A 17,156-nucleotide genomic window follows, 5' to 3' on the forward strand; every position below is an offset into this window, starting at 1 on the left:
CAGTAAAGATAGACTTTATTTATTGCAACCAACGGGCCTGGTTATTGTCTCCACCATTCGACGACCCCTGCACCCGACCTTCTTCCTTGCACCCTGCCGACTATCCACCATCAAGGACTATCCAGCGACCACCAAGGCAGGAGCCCCAGAAAGTCAGGGAGTGCCCCGAGAGAAGACAAGGTGCACCCTCCATTCATTGTGCATGGCCCAGGGAGTGCCAGAGGGAAGATAGCCTCCATAAACTACTGACACCATCAGAGCTTCACCTCCGGGTCGCTGCCTCAGTGTACGGAGGAGACACAGAGGACCAAAAAACAGACACAAGGACCAACAACGGACCCATCACTGACTGGGCGTATTGCCATGGGCGTCATCACGGACGTGTGAAAGAAGTCTGTCCTGTTCTCCCTCTGTTGTCACGTTCCCCGGACAAGGGATCCATTATCATAAAGGATCAGGCGCCCATGTAGAGGGATGAAGTAGTATTCATTCATGTCCACGTTTGGAGAAAGCCATCGTATGTTCTTCTTTCTAGTCTTAACCTCATCTTTCAGGGTGAAAAAACATAAAGGCAATAAATCCGGTAATTTTCTGCTCTGTGGCTCTCGTCTTGACTGCAATACCGAATGCACACGGCGAGCACGAAGGAAACCAAGCTCCTGAACATGTTGCTCACCTGTGTGAACTGAATCTAACGGACCTGCTACAAATTCCACCGGGCGACAAGAAAACGCCTCATCGATGAAAAATGCATGAAGCGTAATTGGTTATTGCAACGGGGGATTTCACAGAAGAGAACGCGCGCAGGACACCTCGCTGTGGAAGGATTTTATTACATTTTTTCGCATTATGAGCAGCAGAATTCTAATAACTCTGCTTATCGTACAGAACCTGGCGCTAATTTATGGAATTCTCGCTGTGCAGCGAAAATGATCACACGGAGCAGGTGTGGGAAGATGAAACAAGCCTGCCGTCTGCTCTGGAGAGTCTGCCGTATAGAATCTATCACTAGACTTTCAGCGCACGCTCTCTTCCTATAGAACAAACAGAAAGCCCGATGGGCCTACTTGCCTGGTACTCGGAAATGTCTCTCGGGGCTTTCTATAGGTTTTCTATTACTTTTTGAGATATTTCTTTTTTAATGTGTGTCGCGCCAACCATAATCAACCCTGTATAGTCACATCCAGAGTACTGGAGTCCGCTCAAGGACCTGCAGGGAGGTCACCTGGGATTTTGGCTGCCTGCAATTTATCCTGCAGTTAAAGGGGTTGTCTGGGTTCATATCCCTATTTTCACCCAGGCAGCCTCCTTGATATAGGCATCGGAGCACTTTTTTATGTTCCGATGCTCTCCTTTGCCCTGCGCTGTATCGTGCAGGGCAAAGGCTTTTTTTTTTGGAGATCCGTATACAATGTATGGCGCTGTGCTTGGTATCCTGGGAGGAGGAGACAGCACTCACCGGAGCACCGCAAAATCTGCAAACAGCTGATCGGTGGTGGTATAGGGAGTCAGACCCGCGCGATAAGATATTAGATTACAGATCCTGAGGATAAGTCAGGAATATGTCACTCCCAGAAAACCCCTTTAATGGCATAGTTTTTGGGGTGCATATATTTTGGGGCATTGCTTTGATATTATGACATTCACCAAGCAGTCGGTGTGGTTATTGAGTTGATGTTTTTATGGGTATTATTAAGGGGTACATGTAACTTTTTATAATTTATATTCCATTACTGTAATTTTCTCTTGATAAGGCACACCTAGTGATAAGACACTGTTATTGGGGGGGGGGGGGGGGGATCTGTGGATGACGCTCTGTTATGGGGGGATCTGTGGATGATGACACTGTTTTGGGGGATCTGTGGATGATGACACTGTTATGGGGGATCTGTGGATGATGCACTGTTATGGGGGATCTGTGGATGACGCTCTGTTATGGGGGATCTGTGGTTGACGCTCTGTTATGGGGGGATCTGTGGATTATGACACTGTTTTGGGGGATCTGTGGATGATGACACTGTTATGGGGGATCTGTGGATGACGCTCTGTTATGGGGGATCTGTGGTTGACGCTCTGTTATGGGGGGATCTGTGGATGATGCTCTGTTATGGGGGGGAATATGTGGATGATGCTCTGTTATGGGGGGGATCTGTGGATGACGGATGCCCTGTTACGGGGGGGATCTGTGGATGACGCTGACCCCATTACATTGGGCCTTGGTCAGAGCAGCCATCACATGTAAAGTCTATTCAGTTCAGCCCCTAGCGGTGGTGCTGCTTTGCTAAACTACTCACTAAGCTGTAAGCAGTACTGACTATGAAAGCAGTTGAGGAAGGCTGGATGGGATGAAACGCGTCCTGTGTATGGATCAATCTGTATATGGATCCATAAAGCATTGAAGAAAAATCGATACGCCTGCTGGGATTTATTCTGATTTTACAGTGGGAGCGATCCCTTCACGTGCAAGTGAATTTACAAGGTGGCGAGCTGTCTTTCTTCTATATCTGACTATGAAAGCAGCGGGCAGTGACGAGGGCAGCAGATTTTCACAGAACACCGGCAGTGAACGTCAATCACTCAGTCACACTCCTCCTACTTCCATTAATGAAGTGGGAGGAGCTGGAGTGCGAGTGACTGACTAAGGGTCCATTCACACGTCCGTAAGTGTTTTGCGGATCTGCAAAACACGGACACCTGCAATGTGTGATCCGCAATTTGCGGACCGCACATCACAGACACTATAATAGAAAATGCCTTTTCTGGTCCGCAATTGCGGACAAGAATAGGACATGTTCTATTTTTTTCAGGAACGAAATTGCGGATCCCGAAAAAAACGGATGCGGACCCCGAAAATGCGGATGCGGATCCAGGAAATGTGGATTTGCATCCGTTCCAGCCCCATTGAAAGTGAATGGGTCCGCAAATTGCGTAACGAATGCGGACCCAAATTACGGACGTGTGAATGGACCCTAAGTGATGTGCGCCGCAGGCCTGCCCGCTGCTTTCATAGTCAGTACTGCTTACAGCTTAGTGATTAGTTTAGCAAAGCAGCACCACCGCTAGGGGCTGAACTGAATAGACTTTACATGGTCCATCGCAGGACGCTATGCCTATGCAGAACAGCCTGCGATGTGCCAGCCATGTAATAATGCTCTATTCGCTTTATAAGACGCACTGCCATTTTGGGGGGGTCGGGGGAGTGCGTCTTACAAAGTGGAAAATATGGTAGTTTTGGGGGGGGGGGATAAATTCTGTGTTTTTTTATGTACATTTTTACGGTGTTCACCACAGTATAATTTTATTATTTATGTGTAGCAAGGTGTATTTTAAATATATATATTTTTTAAACAATTTATTATATTTTTTGTCCCAAATGATGACTTAATGAAGCAATCCCTTGTATAATATACTGCAACACTTCTGTATTGCAGTGCATTATAACTGTTAGGCCTCTTGCACACAAAGGCCGCAATGCAAGGACACCCACCGTGGGGCAGCCGCAGCGGTCCGCGATGCGGCCGTTCCGCAAAAAGATAGGACATGTTATATCTTTTTGCGGAACGGAAGTACGGGATAAAACCCCATGGAAGCACTCCGTAGTGCTTCCGTAGGGTTCCGTGCTTCCGTTCCGCATCTCCGGATTTGCAGACCCATTGAAGTGAACGGGTCCACATCTGTGATGCGAAATGCACATGGAACGGTGCCTATGTATTGCGGTTTTGTCCCGTACATCCGTTCCGCAAAAAGATAGAACATGTCCTATCTTTTTGCGGAACGGCCGGATCGCGGACCCATTAAAGTGAATGGGTCCACAATTCGCTGCGGCTGCCCCACGGTGGGCGTTTGTGCATTGCGGCCCGCAATTTGCAGGCTGCTGCACGGCCACGGGGTGCACACATTCGTGTGCAAGAGGCCTTAATTATACACTGACAGGGAGACTATTAGACTTCCCTCTGGCAGGGCCTAATAGCTTTCCATATATGTCTGACCTAGAGGCCATTGTTAGGCCCCCTTTTATGTTACGCCCCCCCTAACATAAAACTTCCCACGCAAGTTTAGGGTGTTACCAGGAGGGGCTTGTATGCCATGAATTTACCAACTGCGATGTTGTCAAGTATTCCCTTCCCTCTGTTTAACCACGTGGATGCTGCAGTCACTATTGACAGTGGCATCAAAGGTGAAAACCTGCGGAGATCAGTTATCTCCGATCCCGGCAGTTGTAGCAGGAGCTCAGCTCTGTCTATTAGCAGTATCTCTTAGGTACATTGGCAGTGCCCCCGTGATGTATATTTCCCATCATAGCAAGAACCTGATCATGATGGACATATATCTCACAGAGCCTAAAGGGTTAAGACTGCAATGTCGCTTTGCTTAAATCACAACTGATAGCGAATGTGTTTTCACTGAAATCCAGCAGATTTGGATTTCTGCAGAATGTCATTGTGAGCTTAGTGTCACCAAAGTCACCGTGTAACCCCAGCCTAAAACAGGAGTATAAACAAGTTGCTCACATTTTATTTCGTTCTAACAGATATTTTAGATTATATTGTATATGTGCGCCCCCTAGTGGTCTGGCAAAGGAATTGTACACATGAAGCAGCTTTATAAGACAGCACTGTATCTCTTCATCATCATTAGGGGGAAAAAACAACCATGAAACAACTAATTTCACGCTGTAAAGGACAACAGTAAATTAAAACATTAAATGAAAGTTAAAAAAAAAATGGAAAAAAAAAACAAAAACATTTTCAGGATCAAGTAAATGTTCAGCCTGATCGTAAAGTGGTTGCTTCATGAAGACAACCTATTTTTGCATAGAATTTTTAGGTCCAAGTTCCATAACCCCCAGCATTCAGTGTTTAAACTTGCGGTCAGACATGTCTTGTAATACATGGACGGGCTACAATTAGGGTTGCCATCTTTCCAAAACAAAAACTACCGGCCAAGTTAAGCCACAGCCCAAATGGGTCGTGGTTGTGCGGGCAAGGTGCTTGACACAGGGCGTTAAGTCGCTATGTCATAATGTGGCTGGCAGTATTCATAATGCCCCATTAGTGTCCACAGTAATATTAATACCCCCATCATCACCCCTAAGAATTAATAATGCCCCCCGTAATAGTATTGCCTCCATTAGTGCCCTCAATAATTAATTATGTGCTCCAATTAGTTCCCCTAAGAATTAATACTGGTCCCATTTAAGCCCCCCAATATTAATAAATAATGCCCCCATTATTGCCCCCCCCCAAAAAAAAAAAATATGTATAATGCCCCCATCTCTGCTTGTGCAAAAAGAACTCGCCTCTGACTGGAAGGTCAGGACAGGACCTGCGCTTCAGCATGATGACGTTTCGCAGGTCCTGCTTTCAGCCAATGCTATTAAACGTCATCACGCTGGAGCGCAGGTCCTGTCCTGAGCATCCCGTGAGCAGCGAGTCTTCACTGTGGAGCCATCAGATGGAGGTGGTAAAAAATTTTTTTTTCCTTCTTAACACAAGTGGGGGAGGGGGCAGGAGTTAAGGGTTGTACTAATGAGCGCTCCACAATGGAAGAGCTCATTAGTAACAGTCCATATAGGAAAATACCGGCAGTCCATATAGAAAAAAAATAATTACCGGCTTGGCCAGTGAGATACCGGCCGGGTGGCAAGCCTAGCTACAATAAACCAAGGAGATGCTGAAACGATGACCATATGTCCTGAATTGTCCGATTTATAAAACACATTTTCAGATATATTTAGGGCACCCTCGTTCAAGACTCTCACCTGTTACCAAGAATACAGATACACACAAGGCCCTGACTTACCATGCCTTCACTCCAGGATTCTAGCTTCAAAAAGTTGCAAAATTGGGTCTTTCGAAACTTTTTGGACTCACTAGCTGAGTTTTACTCTAGATTTAAAATGTAACTGTCATGTTTTTGTTAATAAAAAAAAAAGCTCATGTTACTGCTGCTGTAGCACTATACATAAAGCAATCTTTAGTTTCTTCACTTACCACTGTTTTCCTTGAGCTTTTCCCTTAGTTATAGCTGTTTTGAACCCTACAATATAAGGATCTTCGCAAGATGGCTCCTCTGCCAGTTCTGAAGCCAAAACTGCCTTCCCTCACACACTTGCTTTGGTCAGCAGCTTCCTGTCAGCCAATCAGATTGGATTACTGAGAGACACGCCTCCTCACTCTGAAGCCTAATGCAGGCATGCAGTGTGGAGGACCGCCCCTCCGTCTTCTGTTTACACTAAAGGGAAGACAGATGAGCCATAGTAACGGTCTTTTAAGAGAGCAGTGGAAAGGTACTGAGGACATTAAATGAAAGCTATTATAGGGTAAACAAATATGACAGTTACATTAACATTTTGAGAATTTATCATTAGGGGAATATGTGAAATCAGTTTTTCTCGAGTCTGCATTGGCGTACTTTCTGCCACATTTATCAAGTCGCATGTTGTTTGATAAATTTGTCTTATCCTTAAGTGTGCATTCACACGACTGTAGTTTTGGCCCGCATCCAATCTGCATTTTTGCGGATAGGATGCGGACCTAATCATTTCAATGGGTCCGCAAAAAATGCAGACAGCACACCGTGTGTTGTCCACATCTGTATGTCCGTTCCATAGCCCCACAAAAAAGATAGAACATGTCATATTCTTGTCTGTTTTATGGACAATGGATCCGCAAAAAAATAAAAATTTTAAATCAGATGCAACACAGCCGTCACCCATATTTTTTTTTGCGGACCGCACCCTAAACCTAACACTTTGGTCTAGAGAAGCTTCTCCAGTTTTCCTACTCCACCCTCCGACTTTTTTTTATCTCTCAAAAAGTCGCAATTGCCCTCATGATAAGTAGGTCATAGAATTCAGTGGGAACTGAGGTGGCGCTGCAAGGAAACAGAAGAGCTTTTGATGTTTGCCCTTACAGATCACGCCTGATCAATGGAGGTCTCAGCAGGACACCCTGTGAGCAGCTTATTGTTGGTGGCCCCTTTTTTTGGACAGTCCCTCTTTATTAGCGCACTCCTGGCAAAACTGACTTTGTGCCAAGTACAAGAACATGGGGTGGTGGATGACTTACATATTCTCTTTGGTGTGCTTTATAGGGAGTCCATCGGCAATTCTGGCCCCTGCCAAACTGCTGGCAGAGATAGATATGTGAGGGGTAAAAGGGGTTTACATATACCTGGGTGGGAAGAAAGGTTTTTAATACCCTCAACACCCTGATCAAAAGTGCCTTGGATTGCAAATGTCCCGGGCTCTCTGCGTTGTGAGGTTACCCAACCCCTCAGAGTGGCAGGTCTCCTGTTTGGATACTAGAGCCATCAGCTAAGAGAGGAGTTGGGGCGCTTGGGTCACGGCACCTGTAGGGGCCATCTCCATGGCACTTGTGATCCTGGCGCCAAGTGAATTAAAACTTTTTTTTTGTTTGGTAATGCAAAAAGAATGAGCTCATGCACACGAATGTAGTGTCTTTCCATGTCTGGTCAGTTTTTTTGCGGACCCATTCATTTCAATGGGTCTGCCAAAAAAAACTAAGTTAGGCCTCATGCACACGACAGTCGTTTTTATCGGTCTGCAAAATGGGCTTCCGTTGTTCCGTTTCTGTGTGTCTTCCTTTATTTTTGGAGGACCACCAGACATAAAGGAATGTAAAAAAAAAGTCTAAGACAGGTTTGCCATGCAAATGATACGCGGATGACAATCTTGTGTGCCTCCGCGTTTTTTAGCGGTCCCATTGACTTGAATGGGTCCGCGAATAGGACAGGTTATATTTTTTTGACGGACTGGAACCACGGACGCGGATGGCAAACGGGGCAACGGACACGAAATAAAACAAAACAATGGTCATGTGCATGAGGCCTTACTCTGTGTGCATATGCCCTATTGTCTGCATTACATACAAGGATAGGACTGTTCTATTAGGGGCTAGTTGTTCCGTTCCGCAAAATACGAAATGCACACGGACTTCATCCGTATTTCTTGCGGATCTGGTTTTTGCGGACCGCAGAATACATACGGTCATGTGCATGAGCCCTTAAACAGACCCCACAGCAATCTACAGTAGTTCTGTCAGCAGGGGCTGAGAACTGCTTATGGACTCCCTTCAGTTCCAGTGTCATGCATGGTCCCCATCCAGATCCTCCACTAGAAATAATTGCGTGGAGCAGAACGAGCTTCCTAAGAAATCTGGCATTTCCAAGCAGTTGGTGCACCGGACTTTGTAACCTACACAGCTACGTGTTGGTGTAGATTTTAACTATTATTTATGCCAGTTTCTGGCATAAAATTATAGGAAATCCATTGGCCACAGAAGGCAGTGCCTCTCCCGTCAAGCCTCACCCACTTGGCACATTCAAAAAGAGGGGAGAGAAATAAAAAAAGTCACAAATTATTGAGCAAATACGGCATCGTCATAATTTGTAACATGGGGCATGTAACCAAGTCCATTGAATTCAATAGAATCTGTAAGGGCTGTTTCACACGAGCAGATGCCGTGCGTGACATCCGCTCCGTGAATGACAGCCAAGACCCGATGCAGACTGCAGAAGCACGGAGCAGTAACATGACTGATAATGCTCCGTGCCTCTCTGTGACCTCTTTACTGCGAAATCACAGTGACAACTTTATCTCACTGTGATTTCGCAGTAAAGAGATCACAGAGAGGCACGGAGCATTATCAGTCATGTTACTGCTCCGTGCTTCTGCTGTCCGCATCGGGTCTTGGCTGTCATTCACGGAGCGGATGTCACTCACGGCATCCGCTCGTGTGAAACAGCCCTAACTGTCAGAATGGATTGCATTTACTTATCCAGATGCTGAAGGGATCTGTCCCAGAATGCTGTGCAGCTTCATGAATTCTCCGATTCCAATATGGAGTAGGTTAGGGAGAGACAGCAATGTTGGACTATTTCCCCACAAGGGACTTCCATTAGCGTATCTGCTGTTATTGCAGCCAAAGTTCAACCAATCCTAGTCCTGCAAGCTTTAAAAGGGCATCTGTCAGCAGCTTTGTACCTGTGAAACTGGCTGACCTGTTGCATGTGCGCTTGGCAGCTGTGTGGGTCCCATGTACATATGTGCCCGCATTGCTGAGAAAAATGATGTTATAATATATGCAGATGAGCCTCTAGGAGCAACGGGGGCGTTACCATTACACCTAGAGGCTCTGCTCTCTCTGCAACTGCTGCACTATGATTGACAGGGCCAGGCAGGTCTGATCACTTTTACTCTGCCTGGCTCTGTTAATCAAAGTGCAGGGGGCGCAGCAGATGCAGGGAAGGGCCTAGCCCCTCTCCTCCTCAATGTTCCAGAGCTGGCCACATCCACTGAAGCCCTCGTTTGCATATTGAATACAAGTCTTTGATTTCACAATCCAGGTGACTGAGGATAGATCATCAGTTTAAAAAAAAAAAATGCAGAACCCCTTTAAGGTAGAGCTCATATCTGAGTCCTTAGGTCCCCTTTCAGACCAGCAAGTTCCACACTCCGGACTCGCAGCCCGAGTATGCGGCAGCTCCTGGCCTGACCTCCCAGCACTGACGGGGGGGGGGGGGGGGGGTCCCATAGCATTACAGTGGTCCCTCAAGTTACAATATTAATTGCTTCCAGGACGACCATTGTATGTTGAAACCATTGTAACTTGAGTAATCGGTTCTAGAGCCCCAAAATGTAATCTAAGATAAGAGTATATGAAGATTTAATAAAATAAGCAGATAACTAAGACAGATAAAACAAGTCCTTACATATAACAGTCAGGAATAGCTGCTAACTAGCAACTAATCCAGCTAGTTTACCAGAGTCTAGTTTCAACTTACGATGGGTCAGAAAAGACCATTGTATCCTGAAGCCATTGTATCTTGAGGGAAAACTGTATATTGATCTATGAGGCTATGTTACCCTTAGAGGTCTAGAATGTTTTGGATAACACTGACATGATGCTGTCAGTGTTATCCAATACATTCCAGAACTGCAAGGCCTCTTTCACACGGGCGTTGCAGGAAAATGCCCGGGTGCGTTACGGGAACACCCGCGATTTTTCTGCGCTAGTGCAAAACATTGTCATGCGTTTTGCACTCGCGTGAAAAAAAATTGCGCATGTTTGGTACCCAAACCCGAACTTCTTCACAGAAGTTCGGCCTTGGGATCGGTGTTCTGTAGATTGTATTATTTTCCCTTATAACATGGTTATAAAGGGAAAATAATAGCATTCTGAATACAGAATGCATAGTAAAACAGCGCTGGAGGGGTTAAAAAAAAATTAAAAATAATTTAACTCACCTTAGTCCACTTGATCGCGGCCCGGCATCTCCTTCTGTCTCCTTTGTTGAATAGGACCTGTGGTGAACAGAACATTTGATGACGTCACTCCGGTCGTCACATGATCTTTTACCATGGCGATTCACCATGGTAAAAGATCATGTGACGTACCATGTGATGACCGGAGTGACGTCAAAGGTCCTGTTCCTGTAATTAATGTTCACTACAGGTCCTATTCAACAAAGGAGACAGAAGGAGATGCCGGGCCGCAATCAAGTAGACTAAGGTGAGTTAAATTATTTTTTTTAACCCCTCTAGCGCTGTTTTACTATGCATTCTGTATTCAGAATGCTATTATTTTCCCTTATAACCATGTTTTAAGGGAAAATAATAATGATCAGGTCTCCATCCCGATCGTCTCCTAGCAACCGTGCGTGAAAATCGCACCGCATCCGCACTTGCTTGCGATTTTCACGCAACCCCATTCATTTCTATGGGGCCTGCGTTACGTGAAAAACGCAGAATATAGAGCATGCTGCGATTTTCACGCAACGCATAAGTGATGCGTGAAAATTACCGCTCATGTGCACAGCCCCATAGAAATGAATGGGTCAGGATTCAGTGCGGGTGCAATGCGTTCAACTCACGCATCGCATCCGCGCAGAATACTCGCCCGTGTGAAAGGGGCCTAAGGGTTACATAGAATCATAAATCAATATAACGCTATGCGACCCCGGCAGGGCTGGGAGGTCAGGACGGGAGCTGCTGCACACTCAGTGCTGCGAGTCCGGAGTGTGGAACTCGCTCATCTGAAAGGGGCCTTACATAGAATAAAGCAGCAGGATGCAGAGAAGTGGGGGTGTGATTACATACATTTATTACACATATTGTCCATGTGGCTGTATCCCTGAAAATCATTCTTTTAATCTGTTGTTCTTTACAACCCAAAAGTAATTTCTTTAGACTCCTTTTGTTTTTGGTGGAGATCCTTGGCACGATTTTTTAAAGTTTCTGCCTTGGCGTCATCTTTTTTGACGCCATCCCCAAGTTTGTACATTCGGCTGGCATTAGCGCATGCCCAGATATGTCCCAGTTCACAGGCCTTCTCCGAAAAATGCAGAGCCCGAGTCATATCCTTGGGAAATCCGGGTAATCCCTCCAGGTACATTGCACTAAGGTTGAAGCAACTTGGTGCGAATTTGCCTTCACAGGCCTTGGTATAATAATCCCTGGCTACACGTACATCGGGTTTCCCATCGTCGTTTATGCAACCGTCTTGCGCCAACAGCCCAACGTTATGGCAGGAATCAATGGATTTCTTCCCTCCCTTAAGACATGATTTCAGGAAGCAATTATGGGCAGCTTTTAGATCGACTGGAAGACCTCCTGCATAAAAAAACAAAACAAAAAAAATTTTATTTTCCATTATTGTTTTTTATTCAAGCTGTAAAGGGGTGGCTAGGGCTGCATGGCGACATGGATGTCACACTAAAGTCGTGCGGCATTTATTGGTGTCGCACTGCGACATGCTGCGATTGCAACACAACAGTCGCAAAAAATCCATCCAAGATTAATTTTTATGTGACTGTCGTGTAGCAGCATGTCACAGTGTGACACCTTAGACTATTATAAAAAATGTTGCGCGGCTTTAGTCCGACACTTGTCGCAATGTAGTCTTACCCTATATGTCGCAGTTTAGCCCTGGCCTAAACAAGAATAGAGAACTTAAGGTGGGAGGGTGTGTGTCGCTGTACACAAAGCTTAAAGGGGCTGTTCACCTTTTTGGGGGGTGACCTGCTTCCCCTTGCATCATGTCAGCTGATCACCGATGAAAACGGGCCAGGTCACTGCTGCAGCCAGTCTTTGGCTGCAGCAACATCCAAGAGGATGTTGACAGCGAGGCGGCGGGCGGGCAGCAGGTAAACATATTTTCTTTGCATACTGTGAATTCATCACCTCTCTCAGGAGGATACACTAACACTTGGTCATGATGTAACATGCGGTGTCCCACGTGTCTACAGACCGTAAAATAGAATAGCCCCCCCCCCCCCAAATAACGAGAGAGTCTGCAATGTCATGACCTGATAACACACAGCATGTGTGAGGTCATTTCTTCAGTTATACCTCACAGCTTACATACCTTTCCCCGTCACGTGGTACGCCCCCAGTTTGAAGCAGCTCTCGCTATGGTCGTTCTGCTCACAGTTAATCTTCAGTACTTTGGCCGTAGCTTCAAAGTTTTTTTTTATATTCTCTAAATACTCAGCTAAACGGTGACACCCTGGAAAATAAAAAGAAGGACGTATAATGTAACTACATAGGAAATGGAGAAACACGTCTCTAAGGGTACATTCACACGTCCGCAAGTGTTTTGCGGTTCGCAAATTGCGCATCCGCACATATCCAGCACTTTAATAGAAATGCCTTTTCTTGTCCATGTCTGCGGACAAGAATAGGACAGGTTATATTTTTTTGCGGAACGGAAGTGCGGATGCGGACAGCACACTGCCCGCATCTTTCCCAGCCCCATTGAAAATAAATGGGTCCGGATACGTTCCACAATGTTGCAGAACGGATCCGGATCCATTTTGCGGAATGGACCCTAATAAGCACAGTCCTGCAGGGGAGTTTACAATGCGGTTAATAAAATACAATATAAAGGCTTGTTCACACGACCGTATGGGTTTTTCAGTGGATCCGTTTTTCGTTTCAGTAGCGTTTCCGGTTCCATTCCGTTTTTTTCGGTATAGCATATACAGTAATTACATAGAAAAAGTTGGGCTGGGCATAACATTTTCAATAGATGGTTCCGCAAAAACTGAACGGATACGGAGGACATACGGAGTCCATTCCGTATGTGTTCCGTTGTTTTTTTGCGAACAAATTGACTTGAATGGAGCCATGAAACGTGATTTGCGGGCAATAAAAGGACATGTTCTATCTTTGAACGGAACAGAAAAACGGAAACTGAATGCATACGGAGTACATTCAGATTTTTTTGCAGAACCATTGAAATTAATGGTTCCGTATACGGAACTCAAAAAACATTTGTGTGAACGAGCCCTAAAGCTGAATTAAAAAAATCACATTGATAGAGGCACAGCCCAATGTACGGGAGCTCAAAGTATCCGAAACACTACTGAAGAAGCTGCGGTCCACAAGAGACACGTTACCGACGGCCATGCGCACACCGGGGAAGAAAGTAAACAAGCCACGGATCGGGAGATGGACACACAAGAGCCAGAGCACAGGACTGCAGCGTTCAATGGAGGGCTGTGTGCATCAGTAAAAGCCTTAGGTATCCCAGGACAACCCCTTTAAGGCCTCGTGCACACAGCCGTGCCCCTAGTGCGGCCCGATTCGGAACTTATTTCCAGCTTCCCAGTACACTTGTACACATTATAAAATGGTGCCATTAGAAAGTAAAACTTGCCCTACAAAAAACAAGCCCCCCCCCCCCTCTACGTCCATGTGAACAGAGAAAAGAAAGAAAAAAAAAAAAGCTATGTCTCTGGGAAGGCAGGGTGTAAAAACAAACTCAAAAATTGAAAGTATCAAGGTCAAGAAAGGGTTAAATAACCAAAACAGGATCCCTTTTTTTTTTTTACTATTTCCAGCTGCTGAAAACATGCGCAGACCCCACCTGCAGTGTGGGCGATCCTCTGTACACGGACACACTGGAAAACTGTCAGATGCTTGTACTGATAATAGGCTGGATACATTGTAGCAAACCCACAGCTGCAGCAAAGCCTCTGTGTTAATAAGGTTTCCCCAGGGCGAGGTGCTCAGCAGTCTGTATACTACAACCATCACCCCCCAAGAGAGCCGTATACAGTAACACGTGACCCTGCACAGAGGATGTCCCCTGCTGAGGCTTGTAGTGCACTAGCCACCCTCATAACTCTCACCATCCGCGTCCTTCTCTCGGTGGCACTGATAGGAGTATTCGGTGCCCAGGTTGTCAAGAAACTCCTTCACTTCTTCCTCACTCTTGAAATCCACCAGCCCAGCCATAGCGACCGCATGTACCGGTCACTGTGACCTCCGGGCCCCGCCTACTACAGCAAACCCGGAAGTAAGCGTATCCATGATAACAGACCCACGCCAACGCCGGGCGCTGAGTGATGACGTCAGAGACAGGCTTAAAACTGAGGGGGCGGGGCGAAGATATAAGTTTATAGACAGTGTATAAAATATATAGAGCGCAGTGCGGCCTAGTCTGCTCCTCTATACCAATGTTTCCCAACCAGTGTGCCTCCAGCTGTTGCAAAACTACACCTCCCAGCATGCCCGCACAGCCAAAGGCTGTCCGGGAATGCTGGGAGTTGTAGTTTTGCAACAGCTGAAGGCACGCTGGTTGGGAAACACTGCTCTATACTACTCACCTCCACTTCACACTTACAGAAGCCCTGTACACTTACCTACATAGTGTACACTTACCTAAATCATGTATACTTACCTCCTCTACATGCTGTAGACTTACGTAAAGAGTGTATGTACACTCACCTCCCCCTATACACTGACCTAAATCATGTATACTTACTTCATCTCCCCTACACATTATACACTTATCTAGTGTACACTTACCTCTCCTACACACTGACCTAAATCATGTACACCTACCTCACCTCCACTCCCCTCTATACACTTACCTAAATCACGTACAGTACACTCACCTCCCCTACACACTTGTCTAAGCCATGTACACTTACCTTGACTCCCCCATATTATGTACACATACCTCTCCTCCTTTACATACTATATACAGTGAATTCGGAAAGTCTTCAGATCCTTTCACATTTAGTTTTGTTGCTCCTTGTGCTAAAATAAAATAAAGTTCACCTTCCCCCCCATCATTCCGCACTCAGTGCCCCATAATGAGAACAGAATGGTAGAAATCTTTGCTAATTATTGAAAAGGAAAAACTAAAATCTTGCATTGATGTAAGTATTCAGACCCTTTACTCACGACTAAAGCCTAATTCACACATCCGTGGAACATGGTCCGTAAGATACCGGACTGGCATCCTGCTTAGTGCTTACGGCATCATTGGTTGCTATGACGTTGTGCGCAGGGGCGTAGCTATAGGGGGTGCAGAGGTAGCAGTCCCAGGGCCCAGGAGCCTGAGGGGCCCAAAGACCCTTGTGCCACATAAGAGGACACCGGTATTATAGAAAGTGCAAGCTGGTCAAGTTACACCTCTGGCTTTAGGGAAGGGGTTAGGTAAAAAATAATAATTTTTGCCTCAGGGAGCATGAAGACCATGTGCTTCCCTGTCCCTGCCCACAAAGCATTGAGGGAAGGGGGGCCCAAGCTGAACTCTTGCACCAGGGCCCATGAGTCTTTAGCTACGCTCCTGGTTGTGCGCTTCGTGCCGCCGCAGTAATACACTTGTATGATCTATACGAGTGTAATAATGTACTGCAGCGGTGGCACGAAGCGCATGGCGTCATAGCAACCAATGATGCCGTAAGCACTAAGCAGGATGCCAGTCTGGTATCTTACGAACCGTGTTCCACGGATGTGTGAATTAGGCTTTAGTTCAAGCACCTTTGACAGTGATTACTGCCTCCAATTGCAGACAAGGATAGTCATATTCTATTAGTGCCGGCAATGTGCGGTCCGCAAAATGCCGAATGCACATTGCCGCTGTCACGGACGTGTTAATGGAGCCTAAGAATCGAGGAAGAGTCAATTCTTCCAAATGTCTTCCATTTAAGAATTATGGAGGCCACTGTGCTCTTGGGAACTGTCAGTGCAGCAGAAATGTTTTTGTCCCCTTCTCCAGACCTGTGCCCCCATACAATCCTGTCTCTGAGCTCTACAGGCAGTTCTTTCCTCCTCATGGCTTGGTTTTTCCTCTGACACGCATTGTCAGCTGTCAGACCTTATACAGACAGGGCTGTGTCTTTCCAAATCATCTCCAATCGACTGAATTTACCACAGGTGACTCCAATCAGGTGGAGAAACATCTCAAAGACAATGAAGAGACCCTAAGGCCTTTCACACGAGCGAGTTATCCGTGCGGGTGCAATGCGTGACGTGAACGCATTGCACCCGCACTAAATCCTGACCCATTCATTTCAATGTGTCTGGGTACATGAGCGTTTTTTTTTTCACGCATCAGTTCTGCGTTGCATGGAAAACGCTGCATGTTCTATATTCTGCGTTTTACATGCAGCCCTGGCCCCCAAAAAAGTGAATGGGGCTTCAGTAAAAAACGCATTGCATCCGGAAGAAAGTTGCGGATGCGATGCGTTTTTCACTGATGGTTGCTAAGGAGATGTTTGTAAACCTTCAGTTTTTTTACGCGTGTGAAAAACACATCAAAACGCATTGCACCCGCGTGGAAAAAAATGGAACAACTTAACGCAGACAAAACTGACTGAACTTGCTTGCAAAATGGTGCGAGTTTCACTGAACGCATCCGAACCTAATCCGTCACGCTCGTGTGAAAGGGGCCTAAGGGCTCATTCAGAAGGCTGTATGTTTTGTTCCGCATTTTTGCGGAACGGGTGCGGACCCAGTCATTTCAATGGGGCCGCAAAAGATATAGAGCATGTCCTATTCTTGTCCGCAATTGCAGACAAGAATAGGCATTTTCTATCAGAGTGACAGACATGTGCGGTCCGCAAATTGCAGAATGCACACGGGCCGGTATCCGTGTTTTGCGGAATTTGTGGACCGCAAAACACATACGGCCGTGTGAATGAGCCCTAAGGGTCTGAATATTTTAGTTTTAATACATTTGCAAACATTTATAAAATTCTGTTTTCACTTTCTCATTATGGGGTATTGAGTGCAGATTGATGGGGGGGGGGGGAACTTAATAAAAAATTATAAAAAAAATAAAATAAAAAAATTTGCACCAGTAGCAACAGAACAAAATGTGCAAAAGTGAAAGGCT

General features: G+C 45.9%; 1 protein-coding gene across 1 annotated transcript; it reads right to left on the reverse strand.

The window, feature by feature from the left end:
- Positions 1–11,109: 11,109 nt before the first annotated feature.
- Positions 11,110–14,323, reverse strand: LOC122943852 (cytochrome c oxidase assembly factor 7). Its single transcript, XM_044301930.1, has 3 exons — positions 14,158–14,323; positions 12,390–12,530; positions 11,110–11,635 (listed from the first exon to the last, which is right to left on the reverse strand). The coding sequence occupies exons 1-3, from the start codon at positions 14,261–14,263 to the stop codon at positions 11,187–11,189; spliced, it is 696 nt and encodes a 231-aa protein (XP_044157865.1). The 5' UTR covers positions 14,264–14,323; the 3' UTR covers positions 11,110–11,186.
- Positions 14,324–17,156: the final 2,833 nt, after the last annotated feature.

The sequence above is a fragment of the Bufo gargarizans genome, chromosome 7, assembly GCF_014858855.1.
Source record: "Bufo gargarizans isolate SCDJY-AF-19 chromosome 7, ASM1485885v1, whole genome shotgun sequence".
Classification (NCBI taxonomy): domain Eukaryota; kingdom Metazoa; phylum Chordata; class Amphibia; order Anura; family Bufonidae; genus Bufo; species Bufo gargarizans.